Source organism: Serinus canaria, chromosome 25, assembly GCF_022539315.1.
Source record: "Serinus canaria isolate serCan28SL12 chromosome 25, serCan2020, whole genome shotgun sequence".
NCBI classification, from domain to species: Eukaryota; Metazoa; Chordata; class Aves; order Passeriformes; family Fringillidae; genus Serinus; species Serinus canaria.
This window is the reverse complement of record NC_066338.1, coordinates 10,647,689-10,662,580: the sequence shown is the minus strand read 5'-3', so window position 1 is coordinate 10,662,580 and position 14,892 is coordinate 10,647,689. Positions and strand designations below refer to the sequence as shown.

Sequence of the window (14,892 nt, the reverse complement as noted above, 5' to 3'; positions counted from 1 at the left end):
GCAGTGCCCGGAGCTGGATGCCGGTGCCCGGTGCTGGGACGCCGTTCTGCGAGGGCATTCCCTAAGGCTGGGGCTGTTTCGGGGACTTCCCGGGACCGGGGTGCAGGCGAGGGGGTGCTGATACCGTGGGCGCGCAACCGGCGGCGCTCCGAGTGGGTGGCGGCACCGGCGGGGGGGGGTACGAGGGGGTGGTCAGTAGTCCCGAGCGGCCACGGATCCCGCAGCAGCGACGGGACCGTGGGTGTGAGAAGGAAACGGCGCCGACCCGCCCCTGGCACCGCGACCATCTAAAAGCCCCGGGGCCACCGCACCGGGACCATGCCCGCCCCAGCCGCCCGTGCCCCCGGCGACTGAGCGGGACCCGCGGAGGCAGCGGGGCCCGGCGGGCGGGATGCCCCGGTGGACGCCGCTCGCCCTCGTCCTGCTCGGGCTCGCCGCCTGCCTGCTGGCCGCGCCGGTGCTGGGCTGCGGCCCGGGTCGGGGCCCGGTGGGGCGGCGGCGGCTGGGGCGGCGGCAGCTTTCGCCTCTGCTCTACAAGCAGTTCGTGCCCAACGTGCCCGAGCAGACGCTGGGGGCGAGCGGGAAGGCGGAGGGCAAAGTGCTGCGGGGCTCGGAGCGCTTCAGGGACCTGGTGCCCAACTACAACCCCGACATCATCTTCAAGGACGAGGAGAACACGGGGGCGGACCGGCTCATGACCGAGGTGGGGGCTGCGCCCGGCCCGGCCCGGTCCGGCCTCGCTCCCGGGGGCGCGGGGGCGGCGGGGGGATGGGCGGGATCACAGCGACCCTCGACAGAGCTTATGGACCTGTCTCGGTCGGCATCGACGCGCTAAGGGGCTCACGGAGCTTTCCCGATCGACACCGATCCTCTCCAGGGCGCATCAATCATCCCGGGGCTCACGGATCCTCCCGGGTGGCACCGACCCTCCCTGGGAGCACGGAGCCTCCCGGGGCCGCACGGTACCTCCCCCCGGTGCCCCGCTCCCTTCCACGGCCCTTGGCAGCGGCGCGGCAGCACCGGAGCCCCGGGACGAGGCGGTCCCTTTGCGCTGCGCATTCGGGACCGTCGGGGATTTACGGGACGGGATGGCACCTGGGGCACGGGGTACCGGCGGCTCCGCTCCCCCAGCGCCGCCGCGCCCCGGCCCCAAGGAGAGCGCGGAGCGGGAGGCCGTAGTACCCGTACTCTGCTCGGGGGGAATCCGGGGCGGCGGGAGCCCGGGACGCGCCGCGCGCCCGTCGGGATGCTCAAGGTTGCCATGGCGAGGGGCGGCCCCGCGGTCGCCATGGCGACGGGGGATGCTGCGAGTGGTCCAGGCGGCGCCGGCAGCTCCCGCGAGCCGGGACGGCGGAGGCGGCGGGGCCGGGGCGGCGGGGCCCGGCGGAGCCGCGGGCGCGGAGCCGGCCCGGGGTGCGGGTGGCTGAAAGGGCCCTTTGTGGCCGTGGCGGCATTCCCGGGGCCTGAGGTCAGCTCCGGGCTGGAAGGCGCCTATTGTGGCCTGGCCGGGCCGGGCCGGGCCGAGCGCATTCCTGCCCCCCCGCCGCTGCCGTCCCCCCCCCGGTACGGCCGCCCCGGGCCCGCGCCCCGCACTCCCGCCCCCGCGATCCCGGGAACCGCTTTGTTGAACGGGGGAGGGGGGGGCGGGGGCACTGGGGCACTGAGGGACGCTGTGACATCAGGGGCTGCGGGCGGGGGGGGAAGGGGGCAGTTCCGACCCCTGAACCCCACTGCTGTTGGGGAGAGGCACCCCGGAACTGCCCTGCTCTCCCTGTCAGCCCAGATTTAGGGCTGGTTCAGGGTCAGCTGCCCCCAGCTCTGCTTCACAGCCCCCCCACCAGGTTAATCAGTCACAGCCATGGCCGCGGGGAAAGTGACACAGTCCCGGTGCCCGTCCCGGTCCCTTGCCCGTTCTGCCCGGCTGCCCGGGGAGCAGCTGTACCACGGGACCCCAGGGCACGTTAAAGTTCAACCCACATCCAGCCAGGGGGGCAGCTTGGCCGTGACCCTCTGTGCACCCTGGGGGGGCACCCCCACAGCATCCCCTTTGGGCTCCCTCAGAGCCCCTTGCAGGCCTGGCATCTGTCTGTCCCTGTCTGTCGTGGCGAGGGTGACACCGGTGTCCCCGCAGCGCTGCAAGGAGCGTGTGAACTCGCTGGCCATCGCCGTGATGAACATGTGGCCGGGGGTGAAGCTGAGGGTGACGGAGGGCTGGGATGAAGATGGGCACCACCTCCCCGACTCTCTGCACTACGAGGGCCGGGCGCTGGACATCACCACGTCTGACCGTGACCGCCACAAGTACGGCATGCTGGCACGCCTGGCCGTGGAGGCTGGCTTCGACTGGGTCTACTACGAGTCCAAGGCGCACATCCATGTCTCTGTCAGAGCAGGTACCACGCAGAAGGGGCTGCCACCAGGGCAGGGGGCTGCCATGCCCATAAACATCCCATCCCACAGCCCCTGCTGCTCCCCCTTGACATCCTGTATCCATGTGGGATCGTTGCTCTGGTTGGTGTCTGGCCCCAGCCCAGCTCCCCCTGGCCTACCTGGCCCCCTGATTGGCAAAAAACCTCACTTTCCCCTCTAAATTTTGGCCAGATGGAGACAACCTTGTGGCTCAGCTCCTGGTGTGGGGAATAGCAATGCATCCCCCAGCCCCACAGCCCCACAGTTGCTCCAGCCAGCAGTTGCTATCCAGTCCAAAAGTGCCAATTGACAGAAAGTGAAAATGGCCATAAATGTCACCGTTGGAGCCCGGAACAAAGGGCGTCAGTGCAGGGTGGACAAAGAGGCCCTGCAGCATTCAGGAGCTGCACGCAGGAACTGGGGGAGCTCTGGAAAATAAAAATACCCGCTTTGTTCCAGGGGTGCTTTGGGGGTCCGGGGCTCGCCGTTTCCCCTCTGGAGGTGGAGGTGACCGGTGGGGACACCAATAACTCTCTCCATCCTCCCAGATAACTCGCTGGCCGTCCGCACTGGTGGCTGCTTTCCCGGCCACGCCACCGTGATGCTGCAGAGTGGTGAGCACCGGGGCCTGGCTGAGCTGCGCCAGGGCGACTGGGTGCTGGGCGCCGAGCCAGGCGGGCGCCTGGTGCCCACCGAGGTGCTGCTCTTCCTCCACCGGGACCTGGGCCAGCGTGCCTCCTTCGTGGCCATCGAGACAGCCAGCCCAGCTCGCCGGCTGCTCCTCACTCCATCCCACCTGGTGTTCACAGCTCGTGGGGAGGGCAACGGCTCCGCCACCTTCCTGCCCATCTTCGCCCGCCGCGTGCGCCCGGGTGACGCCGTGCTGGCCCACGGGGCCGGCGGGCAGGGGCTGCGGCCCACGCGGGTGCTGAGGGTCTCTCGGGAGGACGGCGTGGGGGTCTTTGCCCCGCTCACCTCCCACGGCACTTTGCTGGTTAACGGGGTGCTGGCATCCTGCTACGCGGTCCTGGAGAGTCACCGCTGGGCCCACCGGGCTTTCGCACCCCTCCGCCTCTTCCACGGGCTCCTCTCGCTGCTGCCAGCCCACCCCGAGGTGGGCAACGGGACCGTGCCGGAGGTGGGCATGCACTGGTACTCCCGCCTGCTCTACCGGCTGGCCGGGGGTGTGCTGGGCCACGAGGCCCTGCAGGTGTAGGGGTGCCTGCCCCCCATTTCTGGCAGGTGATGCCACACACCCGATGCCAAACACGGGGCTCCAGCCCTGGGCACCCCTCGGACCCGGGGAGGAGGGACAGGGGTGCCCTCGGTGTTGTGGGGACCTTGGGGCTCGGCACTGCCCTGGGGCACAGGGTGGCCCCGGGGTCTGGCTCAGCCGTGTCCTCTGTCCTAGAGCCCCCCATGGCTGGCCCCTATGCCCAGACCCCCTGGTATTTATTGCTTCATTAACCACTGCACTGGGGCTGGGGTTGGTGCCCATCAAACCACAGCCAGGCAGCACCAGACCCTGCCCTGGGGCCAAATCCAGCTGGGGGGATGCCAAAAACACCCCAAAACTGAGCACTGGGCAGCAGTTCCTGCCTGTTCCCCCTGCTCTGGGTCTGTCCCTGTCACCCACAGGGTGGCTGGATGGGTGTCTGCAGTGGGCACCGGGTGTCTGCCACGGGCACGGGCACCCCGTGCCAGGTCCAACTCTAACCATGCTAACTGCTAACCCATCCTGCTTGAGAGTTTTATTTTTCTATTTATAAAAGGTAATATAAATGTCCCCCATGCCTGCCTGCCCTGGCAAAGGGGCTCACCCCATGGGGCAGGGGGCAGCCTGCTTTTAACCACTTCAGTTTTAAAAAAACCCAAAAGAAATACTACTATTTAATTGTTTGGGAAAATAAAGAAAGTCTATGGCCCTGTTGGAGCTGTGGCTCGGGAGTCTGCAGGGGCTGGAATTGACCATCCTGGGGGTCCCTGGGCCTGGGTATCCTGAGGGGTTGGAGCATCCCAGGGTCTGGGGGCCCCTGGGGTGGGGGTCAGGCATCCTGAGCAGCTGGGGTATCCTGGAACTGGGTAGGGCATTGCAGGGGGCTGGGGGATCCCTGGGGTTTGATATTCTGGGGCTCTGGGGGTCCCTGGTGCAGGAGTAGGGAGCCCCCTTCCCCCTGGCCTTTCTGGCCCCCAGATGAGCAAAAACCCTCACTTTCCCCTCCAAATTTTGGCCAGAAGGAGACAACCTCGGGACTCAGCTTCTGGTGAGGGGAATAGCAATGCAGCCCCTGGGGGGAGTGGGTCCCGGGGCTGGGGTTGGGCACTGCAGGAAATTGGGGTATTCCCAGGCTGGGGGTCCCTGAGGATTGACTCGGGCATCACGAGAAGCTGGGGATCCCTGGGGGTCATCCTGAAATATCCCCGGGGGCCTGAGGGTCCTGGTGCAGGGGGAGGCAGCGATGGGGATTTCGGGGAGCAGGAGCCGTTTGGCAGGTTTGGGTGTTCCTGGGTGTATCAGGGCCGAGACAGGTTGTGGGAGGGATGGGGGGGGGGGGGGGGGACACAGGACCAGGACATTCCGCGCCCCCCTCCCCATTCCCGCTCAGATCCGCGACCTCCACGTGGCCACGGCCCTTCCCTCCGTTTTTCATGAATGGAGCGCCCCTCCTGCTAAGGCGCATGCGCGGCCTCTTAGCCCCGCCCCCTCCGCCCGGCGCAGCCAATGGGAACGGGCGGGCGGTGTTGTGGTCACGTGCGGCCGCCGGTGTAGTGGCGGTGGCCCCGCCCCCCGGCACGGCGGGCGCTTTATTGCGCTGTTTGCCGCGCCCGCCCGCGCCGTCCCGGGCCGGCACCGCCGGGTTCTCATCCTCGGTTACCGGGCCGTGAGTCCGTGCGGGGCGACTCGGCCTGGGGGTGTCCTGGGCTCCGGAGAGGGCGGCCCTGACCTCCGGGGGTCTCTACGTGAGACCGGGGCTGCTCCACTGGGGATTACCGGGAACGGCAGGTGCACCGGATGGGCGCAGCACGGTGGGTCCCCACCCCAGGTGGGGGTTTGGGGCCGTGTTCAGCCTCGCCGGGACCCCCTGTTGCCCCGGTGCTGTGGCCCCTGGAGCCCCACCGGGAGGGGTTCCCGTTTCTCCGTCATGTCCCGGTTGATGCCGGGACCACCCAGCCGTGCTGTTTCCCCCCCTCTACCTCCCCGGTAAAACCTCCCTGCCCACCGGTTCGTGGAGAGCTGTGAGCCCACGGTGGAGAGCAGCAAGTCCCGGGTGGGTGGGTGCCCACCCGGGGTCTCTCTTCCTGATGCCCCTGTGGGACCCTGGGTGATGAGGACAGATGTGTCCCCATTTCTGTAAGGGGTGGCTTGTGTGCACCAAAACCTTGTGCTGGGGGCTGACGTGCCCCTGGAATGGGGTGGAAGTGGGTCTGAGCCTTGAGGGGAGGATTTGGGGGTCCCAGGCAGCCCCCCCATGCCTGGTGCCACCCTTGCAGCTTACAAGATGGTGGCAGCGGGCAAGGAGGAGTTCCATCTGCAGCTGGGCAGCTGCTGCTGGGCAGTTTGGGGGGTCTGGGGGTCTTGTGGGGCTGTTGTATAGTTTGTGGGAGTCTGGGGGGTGTTGTGGGGCTGCTGGCCTTGCAGCCACCCCTGGACCAGTTTTGTCCCCCCTCCCTCCAGGACGAGTCCTGCCACACTCCCTCATCATCAGCATCCATGGCTCCATCCTGATCCATTTGGTGACATCCCTGGGGAACCCCTGAGACTGGGGGATGAGTCACCTGGGACAGGGAGGACACCTCGGTGGGATGAAGTGCCTCAATATCCCCTTGTCCCCACAGCTTCCAGGTGGTCAAACCCTCCCCAAAAAGCTGAGAGCTGGGGGAGGACGTGGCAGGTGCTGTCCCTCCTGGGGAGGGGGTCCCAGGGTGCTCTGGGCCCTGATCCTCCCTGTGCCTGTTGTGCTGACCTGGCCCTGCAGAGGTAAGGGAGGGTCTGGGGTCCCACGTGTGTGTCTGTGTGTCCCACTGGCACATCCTGCCTGTCCCCTGCTGTTCTGTTGTGTCCCCAGCTGGGAGGTGAGGACAGATGGAAGGAAGAAGCTGGTGGAGTTGTGAGGGGCCATTTTCCTCAAGTCTTCAGCCAAGGAGAGCCAGGTATGGGGCACAGAGCCCACCTGGAGCCCCAGTGTGCTGGCACTGATGTCCCCTCATCCTCAGGCGACCACGGGGATCTTCATAAAGCTCACTGAGGAGATTGACAAGCGGGACAAGTCCTGTGGCAGATCCAGCAGCCTGGTGTGACCCCTGGGGTGGGGCAGACCCTTCCCCAAAGCCCTCCTTTGGGAGAGCCCCTCCCTTTGCACAGCCTGTGGGGCTCACAGGGGGCTGGGGGTTCTCCCCTCAGCTCATCTCTGCTGCCCCCCTCCACACACAAGGACAGGTCGGGGCCGTTCCTGCTCCGGCAGCCAGGGCTGAATGCGGGTGTTGTTCCCCCGGACCCGTGGGAGTCGGGGCTGAAACAATTAAACCTTGTTTTGTCTCTAAACCCCTGGATTGGGGGGGTTGTTCCTTGCTGGGGGAGGAAGGCTCCCTCCAACCCTGGATGTGCCCCCTCTTGATGGGACTGAGCACCCCAAGGCCCTCACTGGGATCTTTGGGGGGTTTTCAGCCCTGTCCCCCCTCCCCATTTCTCTCCCTGAGAACTTCAGCTCCCGCTTCGTGAGTGTGGGGGGGCTCTGGCTGCGGTTCCCCTTGTGGCTTATCTCCACCCAGTCGGGCTAATTGTTGCTAATTACACAATTATGGTGGTAAAGAGGAGCTGCTGGGGGGGGGGCGTGAAGTGCTATTGGGGTGCTGGGGCCAGAGTGGGGGGGTCCAGGGGGCTGCACGCCCTCAATTGCCCTCCCAGATCGCTGGGTCTGGGGGTTTGGGCTCCCGGGGGGCCAGGGTCTGAACCCCTCCCCGGGGGGGTTCAAGGTCCGAGGGGGCTGATGTGGCCCCAAACGGGGGGTACCGGCTCCGTGTACCCCTTAGGGTCCGGGATGACCGTGCGGTGGGGGGGAGCAGGACCGGCTGCTCCGGGGATACCGGAACCGGGCGTGTCTGGTTCAGGACCGTGGCTCAGCAGCAGCACGCGGTGGCCGTGAGCTGGGACCAGGACCGGGCTCGGCGGCTGCTACCGGAGACCCCAGGACCGGGCACGGCGGCTGCTACCGGGGATTCCCGGATCGGTGCAGCCGCTACTCCAGGGACACCGGCAATGGGCACAACAGCTCTTCCGGATACACCGGGATCTGTCCCGACGACTGCTATGGGGAACCCTGATACCGGAGAAACCGGCCCGGGGCACGGTGGGCGATCTCGCTCCCGCCGGCTGCTCGGAGGACTCCCATCCCGGATCCCACCCTCCCTTCCTCTAACCCCCATCGCGGTCCGGTAGGCCTCCCTCTATCCATACTCGGGGCCGCCCCGGTGCCGGTGCCGGTGCCGGTGCCGGTGCCGGTCGGGGGGCGGAGCCTGGCGCCGCTAGCCCCGCCCCCTCGGTGCCCACGTGCGCTCCCGCCCCGGCGCCGCCGGGGTTAAGCGTGGCGGAGGGATCTCCCCCCCCGCCCCGCCCGGCAGCGTGCGCTGCGGCCGCGCGCGCGCCGTCACACCCCCCGCACCCCCCCCGCGGCCGCAGCGCCCGCTCGCCGCGCACCGTCTCCCTCCGCCCGCAGCCCCCGCCGCCCAAAGTAGTGCGGGAGCGGCGGCGCCCCCCGCTCCGCGGCTCCCCCCTAGGACCCAGCGCGGCGGCGGCCCCGGCGGGGCGGGCGGGGCGGGGCGGGGGCGGGCGGCGGGACCTACTTTCCTCTGGAAATGGCCGCGCCGGGGAGCACCGAACGCCCCGCGCCCCGAGGCCCATCGGCGTAGGGCGGCCGCGGGGGTGAGCACCGGGCGAGGGGAGCGGGGGTGCAAACGGCCCCGCCGGGGGGCCCGCGCGGGCGGGACGGGCCCCGGCGGCCCCGGAAGGAGCGGCCCCGCGGTCGTGCGGGCTCGGGCCGCGCCGCCTCCGCCGTGCCGCCGCTCCCGGTAAGGCCCGACCGGGGCCGGGCCCAGAGCGCGGCTCTCACGCCTTTGTGTCCGGTACCGGCGGGCCCGGGCGGCTGCGGCGCAGGTACGGCCGGACCCGTCGCTCGGGGCCCGGTGCCGGTGCCAGTGTAGGCCGCGGTGGGCCGGGGATCGGGGCCTGGCCGGCTCGACCCCCCGGTTGCACCGGGGAGCGGGGGAAGCGTGGCCCGGGCGCACCGGGGAGGGTGTGGGGGGGGTGGTGTCCCCGCGTGGTGTTCCGGCCCACCGAGGGGTGCAGGCCGGGCCTCCCCCTGGCCTCGGAGTCTTTCCGGGAGGGCCCGAATCCCCCCGGCCCCGGAGCCTTTCCGGGGAGGGCCCGAATAGCCCCGGGCCCACCGGGAACTGGGGCCAGGGAGGTGCTGGGTGGGACGCGACGCTCCTACCCCGCGCCCGGGACCTTCCCTGCGCCCTCCCGGGTTTTTGAGGGGTTGGCGCTGCCCCGGCGCGTCCCCCCCCTCCCCGGTGCCCCGGACTCTGCGTTGGGGCCCTCCCGGTGCCCGCGGGTCCCCCCCAGCTCTCCCCGCTCACCCCGTGTGTGCCCCGTTCACTTGTTTGGGGTCCCCTTCGCTGCTCCCGCGGTGCTGGAGCCCTCTGGGGTTTTTGGGGTACGCTTGAGGCGGCGGTGGGAGGGGGCGGCTGGAGATCAGGGCATGGCCCCCCTCCGGTTTGTGCGTGGTGTTTTGGGGTGAGTCTCCCCCCCCGTAGCCATCCCGGGACCCCCTGTGCTGTGCAGGATCGGTGCTGGGCTTGAGGAAATGGGGGTACAGGCAGGTGCCGGTGGTGGGGATCCCGTTTCTTGCTGCATGCCAAATTCCCCGTGAATATTCCCACGTGGGAGGCACTGGGGGGGGTCCTGAGGGCTCCTCAGGGGTCTTGGTGATTCCCTGGGGTGCTGGTGTGTGGAAGAGACGGGGTCACTGAACCCTCTTCCCCCACGGTTTAATTGAGGTCACTCGGGGGTTTGGTTGCCCCAGATATGTTGGGGTGTCACTGGCTGGATTTAGAGAGGACCTGGTGGGCAGAGGGTGATGGGGGTGGCCAGGGGGTCTCCTGGACCCCTGTGGGGCTGGGAGCCACCCCCTGCTCGGGGGGGGGGGGACATTCCCAGTCCCAGAGCCTATAAATTGTGATTGGGGGAGTGATGGGAAAATGCTGCTCTGTCCCTTGGATAGAGGGAGGCCACAGGGTGCCAGGGAAGGTGCCACCACCCCTGGTGCTGACCGGTGTCCCCCTCCCTACAGCTGTGGCCCCCCAGGAACGCCGGAGGCAGGATGGATGAACAGAAGGTGCCCAGCGAGGAGAAAGACGCAGCCGCGCCAGGTGAGCCAGTGCAGGACTTTGGGGACCTGGCCCTGTTTCCCCTGTGGTGGTGACACCCCCTGTCCCCACAGCCGATGGGGTCATGGCCTCGGAGGAGATGGGCAGCGCCGAGGGGGACCCCCTGAAACCCCCCGAAGGAGCCTCTGCGGGGCCAGAGCCGGACAGCACGGGCATGGAGGGACCTCCCGAGGCTGGCAGGTGAGGCTGCGAGGACTCAGGGGTGGTGTGGAGCTATCAAAGGGGTCCTGAATGTCCCTGACACCCCGTTGTCCCCTCCCAGCCCATTGGGCCGCCGCTGTGCCCTCTGCAACTGTGGGGACTGGAGCCTACACGGGCAGCGGGAGCTGCAGCGCTTTGAGCCGGTGCCCGACTGGCCCGAGCGGCTGACGGGCCACGAGCCCCCTGATGGGCCTGGCCAGCCTCCCCCAGGGCCCAGCCAGCTCCCCCCAGAGCCAGAGCTGGCGGGTGACGGCCTGGCACAAATTGGCTTCTCCGAGGGGGTGACCCCAGCGCAGCTCTTCGAGCCAACGGGTGAGTGTGGTCACAGCACGGGGGTCCCCATCCTGCCACCTGGGTGTCCCCAAGCTGTCCCTGACTCCCCCTCCCCACAGGGCACTGCTGGGTGCACCACTGGTGTGCGGCCTGGGCGGCTGGTGCGGGGCCGGAGGTGGCCGGCGTGGCCAGAGCTGTTTTCTCAGGGATCTCACAGGTGAGCAGATCCCAAAGCGGGTCCAGGGGGATGGCAGGGATTTGGTTTGCTGCAGACTTGCTGTCCTGCAGCGGCACTGACCTCCCGGACTCCTCTGCTCACAGAAATGTGAACGCTGCGGGCGGGCGGGGGCCACCATCCCGTGCCGGGCGGCCGCCGGCTGCTCCCGCCTCTACCACTTCCCCTGCGCCGCCGCCAGCGGCTGCTTCCAGTCCATGAAGACCCTGCGGCTGCTCTGCCCTGAGCACGTGGCTGAGGCCGTGGACACGGGTGTGTGGGGCTGGGGACACCACCCCTGGGTGCTGGGACCCTCCTGCCCTGCTCCCAGCGGGCTAGAACCCCATGAGCTGGCGGCCCTGACCCCCTTCTCTCGTGGCTGACAGAGGATGCGCAATGCTCGGTGTGCAGTGGGCCGGGCGACCTGCGGGACCTGGTGTTCTGCACCAGCTGCGGGCAGCACTTCCACGGGGCCTGCCTGAACATCTCCCTGACGCCTCGCAAGCGCTCGGGCTGGCAGTGCCCCCAGTGCAAAGTGTGCCAAACCTGCAGGTGAGCCCCCAGACCCGTGGTGGGGAGGGCGGTGTGCGCCCAAGGAGGGGTCCCAGTCTTCATTTGCCCCTCTGCCCTACAGGCAGCCCGGCCAGGACTCTGCCATGCTGGTGTGCGAGGCATGTGACAAGGGCTACCACACTTCCTGCACAGAGCCAGCCACCCAGGGCCTCCCCACTGGCTCCTGGAAGTGCAAGGTATGTCCTGTTCTCGCTCGGGGGTACGGGGTGCCTGTCCCCCACTGCACCCCCTGACACATCTCTGCTTCCCTCCCAGAGCTGCTGGGTCTGCTCAGACTGTGGCCAGCACACTGCTGGGCCCGACTCCAGCTGCCAGTGGTCCCTGGGGTCTGAGGTGTGCAGGGACTGCCAGCAGCGCCGTGCCACGGCCGATGTCCCCATGGCGCCAGAACACTCACCACAGCCTGACCCGCCCGCCCAGATGTGAGTGGGGATGGGGGTGCTGGTTTGGAGGGGGCTCAGGCCCTCTGTGGGTGGGGGGATGAGGTGGCCTGAACGCTGCCCCCTCACCCAGGCTCCCCCATCCCAGGTCAGAGTCCCCTGTCCCCAGCAAGCCAACGGATGCGCCCGTGCCCCCGCCTGAGCTGGAGCCTGCGGGGTGTGATGAAGAGACGCAGCCCCTTGTGGACCCCAGCGAGACACCCCCAGACCCCAAAGAGGCACCCCCAGACCCCAAGGAGGCTCCCCCAGGCAATGCCGAGTCTCCTCCTGGCGAGCTGGCCTCTGTGGAGGTGCCCCCCAGTGAGGAACCCCCCGAAGAACTTCCCTCTGATGAGCTGCCCCTCGATCAGCCGCCCCCCAAAACGCAGCCCTCTGACATTCAGCCTCCTGAAGTGCAGCCCCCTGAGGAGCCCCTTCCTCTGCTGCCGCCCCCCGAGGAGCCTCCCTCTGAGGAGCTGCCCCTTGAGACACCATCCCTTGCTGAGCTGTCGCCTGACAGACCCTCCCTTGAGGAGTTGCCCCCCAGTGAACCCCCCCACAATGAGGTGCCCCTCGATGTCCCTCCCCTTGCTGAGCTGTCCCCTGAGAAACCAGCGTTTGAAAAGTCTCCCCCCCATGAGCTGCTCCCCGAAGTACTGCCCATTGACAAATCACCTCCTGACGAGCTGCCCCCCATCGAGTCACCCCACAAACCTCCCCTTGAAGAGCCACCCCTCAATGAGCCATCCCTCGATGAGCTACCCCTCAACAAGCCTCCCCCCGAGGAGCTGCCCCCTGATGAGCTGCCCCCCATTGAACCACCCCCCATCGAGCTGCTCCCCAAGGACCCTCCTCCCGAAGCGCTGCCCCCTGAGAAGCTGAGCCCTGAAGAGCCCCCCCTTGTTGAGCTGCCCCCTGAAGAGCCGGTCCCCAGCGAGCTGCCCCCCGAGGAGGACCTGAAACCACCAGGTAAAACTTTTCACTGTCCTCTTTCCCCTCCTGTTGTCTCCAGTGGGTGTGGGGGTCCTGCACCAGGGGCTTCTCCCAGCACTGGCTTTGTCTGATTCCTGGATTCCTTCTCTTTTCATATGTTGTTGCCCTGTTTGGGGTACTTTGGGAGTTGTGGGGGGAAAGTCTTGCCTCTCAATCCCAGGTTGGGTGGCACAGGAGGGACGGAGGGGACCTCCACACTCCCTCACCCCATCCCCATCCCCCAGGTCTCCTCCCCGAGGTGACAGTGGCAGAGGAAGCGCCAGCCCTGGCTCCAGAGGTGTTCCCCGAGGAGGAGATGGAGCTGGAGCCAGAGCCCTCGCTGCCCCCTGAGATGACACCCCCACCCTCAGCTCCCCCAGGTGGGTCTGGGGAAACACCAGGGTTGGGACTGGGGAGATGGGGTGTGTCTGGGAGGCTGTGCTATCACTCTTCCCCCTCTCTACCCCCAGCTCTCCGTGCCATCTCACCTGCACGGACCCCAGCCCCCTCCCCTGATGCCAAGGAGGACGAGGTGCTTGAGCCCCCCACCCCAGCCCTGCCTGAGCCCCCTGGCAGCCCTGGTATCGCCATGGACACCGACCCCCCTGGCTCCCCACCGCCACCCCTGGGCTCCCCCGCTGTCACCCTGGCCCCTGCCGAGCCACCTGAGGATGAGGAGATGGAGATGGCTGGTGGCGAGGGGGAGTCTCCAGCCAGTCCCCCTGGAGATGCCCCCCACGGCAGCCCAGCCCCTGAGCTGGGGCCCTTCCCAGTCCTGCCTGAGGAGGAGGAAGAGGAGGAAGAAGAGGCACCAAGGCTGGAGAGGGAAGGCACCAGTGGAAGCTCCCCACCACTCAGCGAGGAGGATGCCCTAGAAGAAAGCCGGGCTGGGGGGGACCCTGAAGTCAAGGGGTCCCCTTCGGGGTCCCCCCTGCTCCTGGAACCGGAGGAGCTGGGCCCTGAGACCCCCATGGAGGTGTGCACTACTGGCGAGAAGCTGCTGGGCCATGGGGATGAGGGGTGCCCCGAGCCCCCCGCGCTGCGCCCACGGCCCGACATCCTCAACGAGATCTCCAACCTGAGCCAGGGCGACACGAGCAGCAGCTTCCCTGGCTCAGAGCCGCTGCTGGGGTCCCCAGACCCTGAGGGTGGGGGGTCTCTGTCCCCTGAGCTGGGCCCGGCCTCGGCTGACGCCAGCCTGCAGAAGGAGGACGCTGGGTCACTGCCACTGGGTGCTGAGACTGATGACTCGTTGCTCTTCGAGCCAGCAGCCAAGGGTGACGGGGACAAAAGCCGGCGCCGCAGCTCCCCGGGGCGCTCCCGCGTCAAGCAGGTATAGGGGGATCCCCCTCACCACGATACTGGGGGGACCCCTCACCCTGAGTGCCCTGCTGGCACCACGTCCCCTCCCTGAGCTGCCCCTGCGGCAAGTAGGCAAGGGCTGAGCGTGGGGTGGGGGCAGTACCCCTCTGCTGCCCTGGCATGGGGGTCCCACTGGACGTCCCAGTGCTGTAACTCCCCCTCCCCTTGGCCACAGGGTCGCAGCAGCAGCTTCCCTGGGAGGAGACGCCCCCGAGGCGGCTCCCATGGGGGCCGAGGCCGAGGCCGTGCACGCCTGAAGTCGACCACCTCGTCTGTTGACACCCTAGCAGTAAGGCTGGGCTGGGGCAGGGGTGGGGTCCAGGGAATCCTTGAGCTGTTAGGCTGAGAGCTGAGAGTCTCCCCCATCCCCTTCCCTGTCATCCCTCTTGGAAAGACTCGGGGCCTTAGTGTGGGGTGGGTTGGGGTCTTATGGGATCTCATGCCTGTGCCTTTGCTGAGTCTGGGGGCTTCACCACAAAAATAGGGCAGGTACAGAGCTTCCCCCTGGGTAGGGGTCTGCTGGCCCTGCATCTTCCTGGTGCCCCCAGACTGCACAGAGAGGGTGTGCTCAGTGCTGAGTCTCCTGCTCTGTCCTCAGCTCGCTGATGTGGAGAGCTCGCCCAGCAAGGAGGAGGACGAGGACGATGATGACACCATGCAGAACACAGTCGTCCTCTTCTCCAACACTGACAAGTTTGTGCTCATGCAGGTAACCAGGGCATGGCAGGACAGACAGATGGACATGGTGGGACAGACTCTGTCTCTCCTTTGCCAGCTGTGTCTCCTCACTCACAACCTCTCCCCCCCAGGACATGTGCGTGGTGTGTGGCAGCTTTGGGCGTGGGGCCGAGGGGCACCTTCTCGCCTGCTCCCAGTGCTCCCAGTGCTACCACCCCTACTGCGTCAACAGCAAGGTGAGGAGGGGGCCCAGGACCCCCAGCCCCACCCCAGAACTGTGCTCTGCCCCCCAAGGACACACAAGGTCGTGCCTGGCACATCTTGTGTGTTGAGTTGTGCTCTGACACG

At 67.9% G+C, this 14,892-nt stretch overlaps 2 protein-coding genes and 1 long non-coding RNA gene across 3 annotated transcripts in view; all 3 read left to right on the top strand.

The window, feature by feature from the left end:
- The first annotated feature begins 391 nt into the window (after window positions 1–391).
- On the top strand, window positions 392–4,332 carry DHH (desert hedgehog signaling molecule). The gene is made up of 3 exons (XM_050983827.1): window positions 392–703; window positions 2,132–2,393; window positions 2,958–4,332. The coding sequence occupies exons 1-3, from the start codon at window positions 392–394 to the stop codon at window positions 3,623–3,625; spliced, it is 1,242 nt and encodes a 413-aa protein (XP_050839784.1). The 3' UTR covers window positions 3,626–4,332.
- A 935-nt stretch (window positions 4,333–5,267) lies between these two features.
- LOC127060467 (uncharacterized) lies at window positions 5,268–6,647 on the top strand. Its single transcript, XR_007779579.1, has 3 exons — window positions 5,268–5,436; window positions 6,247–6,388; window positions 6,477–6,647. It is a non-coding gene; the product is annotated as an uncharacterized LOC127060467 (long non-coding RNA).
- Window positions 6,648–8,242: 1,595 nt separating this feature from the next.
- Window positions 8,243–14,892, top strand: part of KMT2D (lysine methyltransferase 2D) — a 26,488-nt gene continuing 19,838 nt past the window's right edge. The window contains exons 1-15 of the mRNA XM_050984804.1: window positions 8,243–8,329; window positions 9,756–9,834; window positions 9,906–10,032; window positions 10,115–10,365; window positions 10,446–10,543; window positions 10,648–10,813; window positions 10,927–11,092; window positions 11,175–11,289; window positions 11,369–11,535; window positions 11,642–12,501; window positions 12,750–12,884; window positions 12,975–13,837; window positions 14,042–14,155; window positions 14,465–14,575; window positions 14,676–14,780. Of these exons, the coding sequence (XP_050840761.1) occupies window positions 9,786–9,834; window positions 9,906–10,032; window positions 10,115–10,365; window positions 10,446–10,543; window positions 10,648–10,813; window positions 10,927–11,092; window positions 11,175–11,289; window positions 11,369–11,535; window positions 11,642–12,501; window positions 12,750–12,884; window positions 12,975–13,837; window positions 14,042–14,155; window positions 14,465–14,575; window positions 14,676–14,780 (3,327 nt within the window). The 5' untranslated portion in view covers window positions 8,243–8,329; window positions 9,756–9,785. The remainder of the gene's footprint in view (window positions 8,330–9,755; window positions 9,835–9,905; window positions 10,033–10,114; window positions 10,366–10,445; window positions 10,544–10,647; window positions 10,814–10,926; window positions 11,093–11,174; window positions 11,290–11,368; window positions 11,536–11,641; window positions 12,502–12,749; window positions 12,885–12,974; window positions 13,838–14,041; window positions 14,156–14,464; window positions 14,576–14,675; window positions 14,781–14,892) is intronic.